At 30.6% G+C, this 13,632-nt stretch overlaps 1 protein-coding gene across 1 annotated transcript; it reads left to right on the forward strand.

Moving 5' to 3' along the window:
* Window positions 1–369: 369 nt before the first annotated feature.
* Window positions 370–4,183, forward strand: LOC139426639 (uncharacterized). The gene is made up of 4 exons (XM_071186076.1): window positions 370–698; window positions 789–1,573; window positions 2,290–2,637; window positions 4,125–4,183. Exons 1-4 carry the CDS (start codon window positions 370–372, stop codon window positions 4,181–4,183), a joined length of 1,521 nt encoding a protein of 506 aa, XP_071042177.1.
* The last annotated feature ends 9,449 nt before the right edge of the window (window positions 4,184–13,632 follow it).

Raw genomic sequence — 13,632 nt, forward strand, 5'->3', positions numbered from 1 at the left:
CTGTTACGAGCGAGCCCCGATCGCTGGTTCCTTTCTGTCCTGCCAGTCGCGATAGTTTTCGGACTGGCTGGCATTCGCGAGGTCTGGAATCCTAGACGTTCTGTCGTCTTTGAGACAATTCGAGAATTTTGTAGATGCGGTAAAAAAATTATATGAAAGGGGAAACGGAGTACAGTGGAGTTAGTTAGTCTGACTAAGAGTTATCTCTGCCGCCTGTCTTTCGGAGCAAGTTTCTAAATCTGTTTCGTTTTGGTGACACTGTGCTCGTTGAAGTTATTCATTCCAGCTCGAAACTTTGAGATCGTAGCTTAGCGGATATTTCTGTGCCAATATATAAGTATATATTTTTGCTGTTCTTTGATCTTTAGGATGTCAAAACGCAAGAATTTAACAATCTTTAATTACTTTGAGAAAAAATCACGACCTGAAATTAGTGAGGTGACAGAATCTATTACCAATGTAAGTTTTTCTGTTGCACAGAAATGTGATACTTCCGTTGAAGAAAACGTTTCTATCGTAACAGAATCTGATGAACGTGAAAGCGGCCCTCAAAGTGTTACTTCCCACCCATATGACATTGGACTTTTTTCAGAAGATAATACATGCGAGGATAAAAAACTGGATATACTTAAAAATGTTTGGGAACCCAATCCAGCATTTGTTTTTCCTGAAAAAGGAAAAAGAAAATTGAAATTTCAGTACAAATGGCTTTATCGCTGGAAATGGCTATAATATTCAGAGGTTAAGGGTGGTGCTTTTTGCAAATTTTGTGTACTTTTCACCCCAAGTGGTGCCGGTTCTGGAAAGCAACCTTTAGGCCAACTGTGCAATGTAAAATTTGACAAATGGAAAAATGCTGTAGAGCGATTTTCTGAACACGAGAAATATCTTTATCACAAAAAATCGATCGAAACTGCTGGGACATTAAACGATATTTTACTTAGAAAGATGAAACCTGTGGATGAACAAGTTGACAGTGCTGCAAGCGGAAAAAAATTAGAAAATAGAAAATACATTACTCCCATCATTGAAACCATCCTATTTTGTGGAAATCAAGGTCTCGCTCTAAGAGGACATAAGGATTCGGGAATAATTGCTGAACAACCAGGTGAAGAGAACGACGGAAATTTTCGGGCATTGCTTCGTTTCCGGACTAAGAACGATTCGACTCTTAAGAATATTTTAGAGTCAAGCAGAAAAAATGCTCAGTATACCAGCCCTCGATTTCAGAACGAAGTTATTGAGGTTTGCAATATTTTAATCCTGCAAAAACTAGTCAGCAAGATTAATGATGCAACTTGCTTTTCCATTCCTGCAGATGAAACAACTGATATTGCAGGTATAGAGCAATTATCGTTGTGCGTTCGATATGTCGATAAAGAAAATTTTAACATCACCGAACAGTTTTTGCAATTCATTCCGGTGCACGACTTAACCGGAAAATCAATAGCAACAACAATATTAGACCAATTACAGTCTATGAAAGTTGATATAAAAAAGTTACGTGGACAGTGGTACGATGGTGCTGCATCAATGAGTGGAAAAATTAATGGTGTACAAACCCACGTAAGAAGTATTGTCCCATCAGCACTCTATGTACATTGCTCTGCTCATAGCCTCAATTTGGCTGTATCAAATGCATGCGAAATAACTGGCATTAGAAATTGCTTAGGGACAATTAAAACATTATACGACTTTTTAAATACGCCAAAAAGACAGCATGTCCTATCTTCAGCAATAGAGGAGATGGAAACCGGCTCTGAGAGGGAGAAAATTAAATAGCTATGTGCAACCCGTTGGATGTAAAGATACAACTCAGTAACCGCTGTGGTGGAACTTTTCGAGACTATCGCCGAAACACTACAAAAAATATCAGAATGGAAGGATAAGGAATCAGTTACCCAGGCTAATTCTTTGCTGTGCACAGTATCTAATTGCCAGTTCGTAATATCTCTTTTGTGCATTTACAAAGTTTTCACCATAACAATCCATCTCTGTAGATACCTACAAAAAACAAGCATAGATTCGATAGAGGCAGTGAGTCTTGCAGAAGATGTCATTAAAGATCTAAAATTAATGCGCGAAAATGCCACTGAAACATTCCCTGAAATATTCAGCTCTTCTTCTCTTATGCTAACTAGCATTGGATCTTCCACTTCCATGCAAATCCCTAGAATAACGGGAAGACAGAAAAATCGCGATAATTTCGCGATCCCTCATCGACACCGGAAACATATTTCAGAGTTAGTGTTTTTATTCCATTTATAGAAAATTTTATAACACAATTAGACTTAAGATTTGTATCTCATCGTGATATTTTGAAACGATTACAGTGTCTTCTACCTGCCGATCCTTTCATTTGCCATCCTTCAAACATAAAGGCTTTTGAAGCATTAGTGGAGTTTTACGCTCAAGATTTGGATACCTGTAAAGAAAGCCTTAAGTCTGAACTAAAACTCTGGTATAAAAGATTAAAAGGGAATAGTGAAGACGGAGGTAGTGTTCCAAAAACTGCGGTGGATGCTCTTGGAACGTGCAATAAAGATATAACACCAAACATTTTCAAACTCTTAGAAATATTGGTCGTTCTACCTGTTTCAACGAGTGCAAACGAAAGATCCTTTTCGACTTTACGACGTTTGAAGACTTATTTACGCAACTCAACGGGAAATAATAGAATGAATGGATTGGCGCTCTTAAGCACTCAAAGAAAATTTACCCCAGCTGTAGAAGACATTTTAAACGAACTTGCAAAAAAAAAAAACCCGTCGTTTGGATATTACTGTATAAATCAATAAAATTTTAGCGTTTTGGAAAATGGTTTAATTCCCTATTTGTTGGTAAGTTATTTTTTGGTTAAATTCATTGGTTTTCTATGGAATATTCACATTTATACGGTTATTATTTAGGTAGCTGTTACAGTATGAGTAGTTTTTTCTGGCTTGATTTATTCCTACTTTTTAATAAAAATAAAATATTTTACCTCTTATTATGAAAAAAATTATATTCTTAAACTCAAAAAATAAAAACAAAATTTAACTAAACAATGTTGTCTAAATAAAAAGTCAAAATTGTCTAGCTGTTTAAATTAGGGAAACAATAGTGCTTTATTACACACTCGAATTTCTTTTAGTAATTTCTGAAAATTATGAACCCCCCCCCTTGAAAAAATTCTGCGTACGCCACTGTAGATATATATATATGTATAGGGGTGCATCTCTTCTTCTTTTCCAGCATTTGACTTCTATCACACACATACGTCCCAGCTCGTTTTACAGACAGGACACATTCACGCCATTTATCCATTTCACCTGCAGATCGTAATTTCAACTTGAACTAGAGCACAGTCCATCTCGATCCAGTACCCCCCCCCCTCCGAGGTATTAATTTATTATGAGAATTTGGAGGACTTTGTGACCTTGACTGATCTAGCGTGCCACAATCAACATTTTGCTCACGGCTAGCCTTCGGCCGGTGGGGATGGAACTCACGACTCCTTAAACATGGGCGCACCTATCAGAATATCGCAGTCGGTAGGTGAAGTAGCTTGTTTTATAGAACATACTCATTATTTAGGTCTATTTTACTGCCCCTTTGTAAAATCTTTTCTAACGACCGTACAAGTTCGCAGTAATGAAATGTGAAGAAAAACGGTAAGCATATTTTGTATCGGATAAGTTTTTGTAACGCATGGGAAAAAATTAATTTGACTACATTCTTAACATAACAACTATTAAAATCGGTTGATGATTTTTAAGAAAGTTATTTTTTAACTTCGAAAATGTAATCCTTTTCTGGATAACAAAAAAGTGTTTCAAAATGTAAAATAAATGAGTTGCAAAATCTGATGCAATTTGGACGAATATAGTTTTCCAAAAACATTAATATCCCATTCTAATGTATAATACTGCATTGTTAAAATATACTAAAGGAATTTTATTTCATGCAGATTCAAATGTTACGATAGAAATTAAATCCTTCTTCATAATCCCGGCGCCACAGCGCTAGTTCCTAGTTGCCCAAAGCTACTCCAAGATTTTGGACTATTCTTTTCTGTTGGTAGCCTTTAACTTGTAGTCCACAGTTCTGAGTAATTTGAATTTTTCTTTTATCTTTCCTCTTAGATCAAGGTTCTCCTCTAGATCTTGATCCAGATAAAGGTTTTTCTCTAGATCTTCTCTAATAATATTTTAACATTTCTTTTAGTTTAACCTTTGGTATGCGTCCAAACCATTAGATCGTATTTATTCTTATAGTTGTTAAAATGTCTGTTGTTGAAATTTATTTATTTTTCTCCTTAGACTTCAATTCTTGCATATTGTGCCAAAATATTTCTCTGGAATTTCCTCTTATCATGTCAATCAGAATCGCATTTAATTAAAGACACGTCTCAGTTCCATATCGCCAAGTGGTCGAGTTTACGCTTGAAAAATAAAAATTGCAAGTTTTGTTTCTAAATAAATAAAAAAATATTTGCAAAACGTAAATGAAATCGATTTCCAACAATTCTTCTGTGAATTTTTATATCTGGACAGGAATGGGCATTTACGAAAATAGGCACAGCTCAAAATGCGTATTAAAGAAAAAAATAAACGCAGCTATTTAAAAAAATGAACACTTCTTTTATAAGTATTTTTGTTAAAAAAGAAAAAAATTCAAGTTTTTAAATAATTTCTTAATATGTGATTGTCCATTTGCATAAGCGATTTAGTGCATTTCATTGATGTATTTTTTAAAACAGACTTTAAAAGTCTACAGTTGTTTTTATAAAGTAACCTCGGGTGCTATTAGTTTATCATAGTGGTAGTAAATTTTCGTTGTAGGAATTTAAAGTTTTAAGACTCTCTATTTTCTTAGATTTCTGAATACAAAGAAACCGCCTAAGAATTTAAATCAGTTATATAAACTGGCAAGTACCAGACTTTTCCCCGTGATGATTACGCTTAATGTGCAATCTTGATGATTTGTGGTGGTGACCTCGAATTTGCTATTTAGTTAGTGCAGACGATATTTTAAGTTACAAAATCAAACACAAAAGCATACTTTCTTTGAAAAAAGATGCCCTTTTTCAACGGATTCGGATTTCTGGCACCCAATATGTAAGGGTGATCTGTGAGATATGGTCCCTATCAGTCAGGAGTGATCTGACACCCTATCAGTTAGTCAGGAGCGCGATGAAAAGTTTCAGCCCCTAAATGCTTTACCATTTGCGTATTTCGACTTATCTCGAGAATTTTTTGAATGAATTGATAAATTTTGTACACAGTTATAAATTGGTTTAGCCAAGAATAATTCCATTCCAAAAATAAATTTTAATAAATAAGCATTATTTTTTATTATTTTATTTACTAATAGTCAAAAGTACATATTTTTTACATTGTTTTAAAGAATACAATTTCAAATTGCTAAATACAAAATTTGTGCAAAATCTGTCGAATAGTTCCTGAGAAATCGGATTTTAAAAGAATCAAATAATTAAAACTCTCTATGTCTTCTTTGGAACTTTTCATCCAATTTCGTTCAAATTTTAGTATTTTGCCATGTAAGATTAGATAATTTAAAATGGTATAACATTAGTGTTTGTATCTTGCAATTCAAATTTTTTTAACTATTATTAAATAAAACATAAAAAGGAAATAAATATTAGCTAACTTTTATTTTTTACTTAGAATTATCTTTAGATGAGCAAATTTAATTGTTTCAAATTTTTTTCAATAATTTTAAAAAGTTCTCGAGATCAGGCAAAATGCGCAAAACATAAAATTTCAAGAACATCCAAATTTTGGATCGCTCTCATGATCAAACTATTAGGACCATATTTCCCAGATTGTGACTATATCCTATATTTTGGGGGTCAGAAATCTGAATCCACCAAAAAAATATATGTTTATGCAGAGAAAGTACGTTTTGGTGTCTGATTTTGTAACTTAAAATGCCGTCTGCCCTAATAAATTAACGTACTTGAGGTCACGTCCTCGAACCATTAAGATGGAATCGAAGAACGTGAAGATCCTATCATTAGATCAAAAGTTATGTAGGTTGGTCCGTTTTCTTGGAGCACTGTATATGAAATGCGATAGAAAGACAGTAATGTTATGGATTTTACAGATGCCTCAAGGATCCTTAAACACAAACCTGAAATAACTTAAGTAAAATAAGCAATATACATATCTAGTTACTTTTATTTTAAGTTAAATTTTGTTTTAAATTAATTGTGTTTATGGAAGTAAAATTCCATATTTCAAAATACTTTTAAAATTCTTGCATGTAGATTGAAATGTTACGATGCAAATTGAATAAAAAAACAACTGTATAAAAAATTTAAAAGCTTAAGAATTAATGAAAGTGCAACTTGCAGATTTAGCTACTTTTCATTTCCCGTTTGAAATGAATATTTTCTAGAAGAAAAAATATTCTAAAATTTTAAAAATGTTAAAACTTTTTGAAATTCAAATTGTTGAACAATTGTTGTTGACAATAAGTTGAAACTTCTTCAACAGAACTGATTCTTCAAATGTTACCATGCAACTTAAAGACAGAATTAAGAAAACAAATAGAAGGTGAAAAATTCACAGACAGTTATTTTTTACTCCAAGTAGAATTAATTCCATTTGCCAAAAAGTTTTTTTTACGAAAGTGAAGTGTTTTTTTTTTTAAAAAAATTTTAATGCTTAGGTGCTGAAGTAAAAAAAAGATACCACATTTTCGAATCATTTAATAAAAGGAGCGATATATTCATTTTAAATGATTAAAAATTTTAAAAAAATCTATTTTCGCGTCTTTTAATTCCTTCTTCAGAAGCATAAATTGTGTTTGTAAATGCACGTGAAAGAAAACCCCTGGAGGCTTGATAGTTGAACGAATCAAAACGATGTTTGAAAACAAAATTAAATTTAAAATTTCATTGAGAATTTATTTTTGATTGTAGGGAGTTGAAATTTATTTAATTTCTAGCACACTTCTTCAACGAATTTAAATAATAAGAACTAAATTTAAATTTAAAAGCATTCAAATATATTTATATTAAGAGTTTTAAATAAAGTGCTATTAATTTTTGAGATATACCAAATATACTGCGAACTATGTTTAAATTAAGTATGGTATCTTATTACAGTGAGACTATAAATTTTTACTTTATAATTAATAGTTTGTATTTAATAGTTTACATTGAAAGATAAATAAATTAATAGTTCACGTTAAAATATTAGACAAATTTTATTAAATTTTATGATTCAAATTTTACTAAATTTCAAATTTAGACAAATTTCATTAAATTTTAAAATAACTGATATTATTATGTTTATATTAAATTTTAAAATAAGCAAAATGTGACGTTAAGGTGAACACCCAAAACAGTGGCGTCTACTGGCCTTACGAATTTTAAGTAGAATAACTTTTATGGGTTAAATTGTTAACAATAAATAAAAGTCATGCAATGAGATAGTAAAGCCAAATATTTTTATTAAAGAAACAAACTTTTAAAATTAATATAATTCTAATAAACGGAAACTAATAGTAAAAAAGTCTATTTAATTAAATTCAATGGTTCTTAAAACATGACAAACAAAAACTAGCAGTTATACAAGAAAATATTTTAGAAAGCATATTTATATCCCGATTTATTCACTGGCATTTACTGCCTCTTTATATTTTTGAATTATCGAAAACATAAGCAAAATATTTAAAACAGCGTTCGACATCCTTTAAGAAAAAATTCAATTAAGTTTGAGAATTTTTATCTTAATTTAAGACAAATTACATTTTAACGATTTATAATTTTTACGACGCAGGACCGTAATTAACGTTTTATATTTTAAAAGTAATATTTCTTTCATATTGAAATGTCTTCATATTGATAAAAGAGATAATTTTGTACCTCACTTTATAAAAGTAAACTTTAACTCGTTGAATAAATACACGAGTGAAAAAGAAACCCCTTTAAGCAAGCAACGGTGTTTATAGCGGTGTATATTCAATAACTAAACGAAACTGTAAGTACAAAAAATTTCTTATCAAAAAATATGTGGAGTTGCATTTTATTATTAAACTTAATAGGAAAATATTTAAACGAAAAATTATTTAATATTTCATGTACGAAGAAATTGTGGCCATAATTATCATGGAGAGAATTGCATAAATCCTTTTTTATCCGTGTTCATTGTACAATGCAATAAGTGTGTCCTTGCCATCATAAATATTTTATTATACTTTCTAAAAAATACATTAAGGTTAATGGAATTTGTGAAACTCATCACCATCATCATAGCTGGCCAAGAAGCCTAATGTGGGCCAATGCCTTCCTATGAGGGCTTTTCCATAACGACTTTTGATTTATCTTTGATCCCCAATTCCTTTCATTAATAGTAAAAAATCAGACTCCACCGAATCAGCCCATCTCAACCACGGCCTTCTCCGTTTTTTTATTATTATTGTATTGCCATCATTCATTCGATTCACGTGGTCCATTTTTATGTATTTAATAAAGTCAGGTTATTTGTGAAACTATTTCTCTAAAACTCATTCCCCTTTTTTAGATTATATAAAAACTTCTAACAAACAAAAAAGTTAGCAAATTTATGAAAACATTTTTGGCTGCTCGTTTCATAGCTATAATTTGCATTTTACTTTGAAATGAACAAGCTAGCTTTGAACAATTTTTAAAATATTCTTAGCTCACCAATGCGCAATTATTAATTAATTGTATTACACTTGTAAACAAACAAAAGCTTTACATGAGGAGTAAATATTTCTCAGTCAATCAACACTTATCTATTTTCCTTTTATAATACTCTGTAACAAGCACAAGTGTTATACAAATTTCAGAAAATATTTCGTTTCAAGCAAGCAAAAGTCTTAAATAGATTAACGTTCTGTCAACAATTCTCCTTAAGTATTGCAAAATATTTGAAAGCTATAAATCCATCCTTAAATATTGTATTATACTCTCGAACAAATTACAAAGTTAAACAAATTTGTTGAGATGTATTTTTGCTTTTGTTCAAAAACGTAAGAAGTAAAATTAACACGTGGTTTCAGATAGCTTTCAAATTTCTAACTTGCTGACGTCTTTATTACATGCCATCCGAATTGATCTTTACTTACTCGTACCTGATGTAATAAGTTAAACATAAAATGAAATTAAAAACGTGCAATAAACTTTCTATGAATAGTGATTGCATTTCAATCAATCAAATAAATGAATTTCATGTGCCATGTTCTAACACAGTGGTCCCCGACCTCTGGGACGTGGACCGATACCGATCTGTGGATCAAATGGTACCAGGTCACCCTAGAAACACGAAATTACTTCCATTCTATTTAGTGTGGTGCTGGTTTTTGCGACTTTCTATGACCGATAAATTCACTGGGAGCTGATATAAATCTTAATCTGAGATAAACTTAAAACTACGATCCGTCACCTAAAGCTGATCCCATACCACTCACGTAATTGTATTTTGTCTTGAAGGCATGTTTAAATACAATTAAATTAAAATTATTAAATGAAAACCATCAAAATGCAAACAAAAGAAAGGTTGGGGAGCACAGCTCTAAGGTATCATGATAAAATAATAATAATTTTACCACATTTACCAAATTTTATCACAGCTTATAAAATGATATTTTGCTATATCATTAACAAAGCTCCTCGGTAAAAATTATCATGATTTTTGGTATTCCCATAAAGCCAGAAACACTAACCTTTACCATATTCTGGTCGCTCGGATCATACTTGTTTTTCTTAGGGCGAATATTAAATTTTAAGTGATACTATAAGTGTAATCTTTCTTTTATTGAGTTGAAATTCTGACTCAGATTATGGTAATGAATACAAATTGAAATATTAAAAAAAACGTGTTTCAAAATGCTAAACTAATAGAGAAAGAGTATTTATTCGAATACAAACCTGAAGAAATTGCCATATTGTTGTTGACACCAATGATGTTTAATTACTTTTTATGTATTAGGGACAAACTGAAATAAATAAAAAAAATAAGTTTTGTACTAAAACGTTTAATTAAAGGGAAAAAGGTGATTTTTTTTCGTAGAAAAACCATAAGAAATCGCCTTATTATTATTATTCACGGCAATGATACTTAATTAATTTTAGTAATGATACCAATGGTCGAGATAGCCTTGGTTGGTAGGGGGCTGGACTCTCGTTCATGAGAACAAAAGTTTAAATCCAGCCGGCCGAAGACTCTCTGTGTAGTAAATGGCGACTGGTGCATGATAAATCTCTCGGGTCACAAAGTCCTCATGTTCCCTTAATAAATTATGACTCTGGAGGGGTACTCAATTAGAGATTGATCATTCTCTGATTTAGGTCAGAGTTACGATAGGTGGATGAATGAGTCCGCTCTATAAACTATAGTAACTTCTGAACTAAAAAGCAAAAATAAGTAAAAAAGATATTTGTTCGCGTTTTGGGTAATCGTAAAAAATCTGCATATTTTAACATAATTGACATTTTGACATAATTGACACTAATGCTCAATTAATATTGATAGTATTAATTGAAATAAAATATGTGCTATTAGCTATGAGCCAAGCTCATGGAAGAAAGATTAATGGGAAATTCGCTTAAGAAAACAGTAAAAAATAGCCGTTCGCAGATGACGCTTAATTCATATTTATCACTGAGGTAATATGGACTACTGGTATTATGGTAATTGGCGAATTGGTTTTGTTAAGAATTCTGCAATGGGTTTTCCGTAGTTTCAGTAAATATTTTTTTCAGTGGTAGATAAGATAGTGCATTAATATTTTAAAGAATTTTTTCCACCACTACTTATAAATATTTTAAAAGTGAATTAAAGATCATATTGAGAAATGGTCATGCTCTAAAATCCTTACGAAGTTATAATATATTTTTTTTAAAAATTCGGCTTTAGCTGGCTCCTACTGACAAATATGTATAAACTCACATTTTGAAGGGTTATTTAATAAGAACCAAGTATACTTATACAGGTTTAAAATTTTATACTGATATATTTCGTGATTTTTAAAACTGCACCAATCGGTTTTAACACCTATTCTTTGGAATTTGGTGTTTTACTGCCCCTCGAAAATATTAGTGGTAATAGTAGTGTATATGAGAAAATAATAGTGGTAAATTTTAACTATCATGAATCGGTCGCGAGAAGTAGCATCATGCGAAGACATTTTATCTTTATTCCAATGGTATAAATTACAAACAACGAGCTTTGCTTACTTCAATTACATAAAGCCACCAAAGATTACAACATATAACATTAAATAAAGAAATTAAAATTATTTTGGATATTTTAATTGAAAATGACATTTCAATTAAAATATCCAAATTGTAAGTGACATTTTCAGAATGAAAAACGAACACAGGTAACCGATTTATTTTATTATCAATTTATTAGAAGATGGGACTAATAATTTTTTTGCTTTATTTCATTTACCACTTCCTATTTTTACATATATATAAATGAATGTCCTTTTATGGGTGTCCTTTATAGGCTTCTAAATCATTCAACAGAAAGTGATGAAACTTGGCATACAGATAGCTTGAAGCACGAGGAAAGTCACTGCCATCAAATTTTTCTATAAGTGATTCAGTTTTTCACATAATTTAAAGATAAAATCAGTGATAATTTCTAGCTTATAACTCTGTTTGATAAAAAAAATAGTTAATTACGCGGATTTAAATATTCGATTATTTCATATTCGCTGTATTTAATAAATTAAATGAACAACATTATGAGTAAGGCTCCTATACTATCAGTACGGTCTAATTCAGGGGCTCTAATTATGAAGTAGCACGCTTGATCCACGTCACCTAATTTATACTTTTAAAGTTGTCTGATACAACACGCTTTTTTTACTTATATTAATTCTTTTAAAATGTGTTTCTAAAAAAATAATTATTTAAAATCAACGGTAATTGAATAAAGAAAATATTTATGTATTCAAAGGCAAAATTTATTGAAAACTGGTACTAATTCGCTAAGAAAACGAAAAAGACGTAAAAGAAATCGCCATATCATTATTGAAGACAGTGACGCTTAATTAATTTAAGTAATATACGCATATTGAAATAAAATAAATAAACTATGTACTAGAACGCAAAAGAAATGGAGTAAAGATATGTATCTAGAAGAGCGGTAAGAAATCATCATACTATCATTGACGACAATGATGCTTAATTAATGTTTGTAATATATTAATTGATATAAAAATAACTTACGCACTGAAAAGCGAAAATAATGGAGGAAATAAAATTATTCATTTTGGGGAGCCGTAAAAAATTAACGATAATATTATTCACACTAATGCTTAATTAATATTGATTAATTGAAATAAAATAAAAACAAGCTATGTGCTAAAAAGCGAAGCTAAAGAAAAAAAAGGTTTAATAAGAAATTCGTTTTGGAGAAGCGTAGAAAATAGTCATTTACAGATGACGCTTACATACTGTGCACTACTGACGGTAATGTGTTCTACTGGTATTATGTTCTACTGATACTTTGGTAATTGGTGCAGTTTTGATAAGAATTCTACAACGAGGATTTCGTAATTTCAGAAAATATTTTTTTCTGTGGTAAAGAGAGTGTATTAATATTTTAATGGATTAGAATATCAAGAACTTTGCTTCTTTACTACATGTAAATATTTTAACAGTCAATTATAGGCCAGATAGAGAAATGGCCATGCTCCAAGAACCTTTTCAAGTTCTAATAAGAATTATATTTTTTTTTTAAATTCTGCTTTAAAAGGCTGTCACTGCCAAATATATTTTTTACAAAACTTAAATGTTGAAGAGTTATGTAATAAGTACCAAATATGATAATATAGGTATAAAATATTATAATGATATATTTAGGTGATTAAAACAGTGTGGAGATTAAAACAGAACCAATATTAAGCTGTTTAAATACCGATACTTTAGAAAGAGGTGTTTTACGGCCCCTCAAAAAGTATCTGTACCCGAGAAAATTATTTGTTAGTGGTAAATTTTGACTATTATTTGTTTGTCCGCGAATAATAACATCATGCCAAGATGTGCTAAATACATTTTATCTTTATTCTAATGGGATGAACTGCGAAAAAACAAGTTTTACTTACTTCAATAACGTTAAGTGATTTATGTGATTAGTAAATTAATAAAAATTATATATGATTAGTTATGCTAAGATTTAAAAGAAGGCAAATTATTCATTACTTTCCCTAAAAATATCACTTTCCTGGTTCTTCCATCAAGCTCTTAATTTGTGTCGGTAAATGCTTTTCAGTTATGAGCATAATTTCGTAGTGTTTTTCTACTCTGATTTATTGATTCTTTACTTATTTTTTATTCACCAAGTGCGAAGAAGGGGTTTTAATTAATAAAATACAAAATATACATGAATGAATACATTGCTGAGAAAATTAATAGTAAATACTACATTTCTAGCATTACAAGCATTCTTTAAATAAAGAATCCCTTAATCCTTTTGTACCATATTTTTTGCACATTGAATGTAGAAAATGCAGAAAATTGAAAATATTTGTTGTTGTTGCTGCCAATCCTCTCTGTCTGACGGAGTCAGACAAGATCCACGAGTTCGGTTACTGAAAGGAAGTCGAATGATGAATTTGGCACTTTGAAAATAGTTAAAATAGTTA

Source organism: Parasteatoda tepidariorum, chromosome 1 (genome assembly GCF_043381705.1).
Source record: "Parasteatoda tepidariorum isolate YZ-2023 chromosome 1, CAS_Ptep_4.0, whole genome shotgun sequence".
Classification (NCBI taxonomy): Eukaryota; Metazoa; Arthropoda; class Arachnida; order Araneae; family Theridiidae; genus Parasteatoda; species Parasteatoda tepidariorum.

Excerpts from the sequence above, each read along its gene's own strand:
- LOC139426639 (XM_071186076.1), top strand. The coding sequence starts at position 370 with ATGTCAAAACGCAAGAATTTAACAATCTTTAATTACTTTGAGAAAAAA. Across the intron at positions 1,574-2,289 it reads TGTACAAACCCACGTAAGAA|ACTTAAGATTTGTATCTCAT; the intron begins GTATTGTCCCAT and ends TAACACAATTAG. Across the intron at positions 2,638-4,124 it reads ATCCTTTTCGACTTTACGAC|ATCAAGGTTCTCCTCTAGAT; the intron begins GTTTGAAGACTT and ends CTTTCCTCTTAG.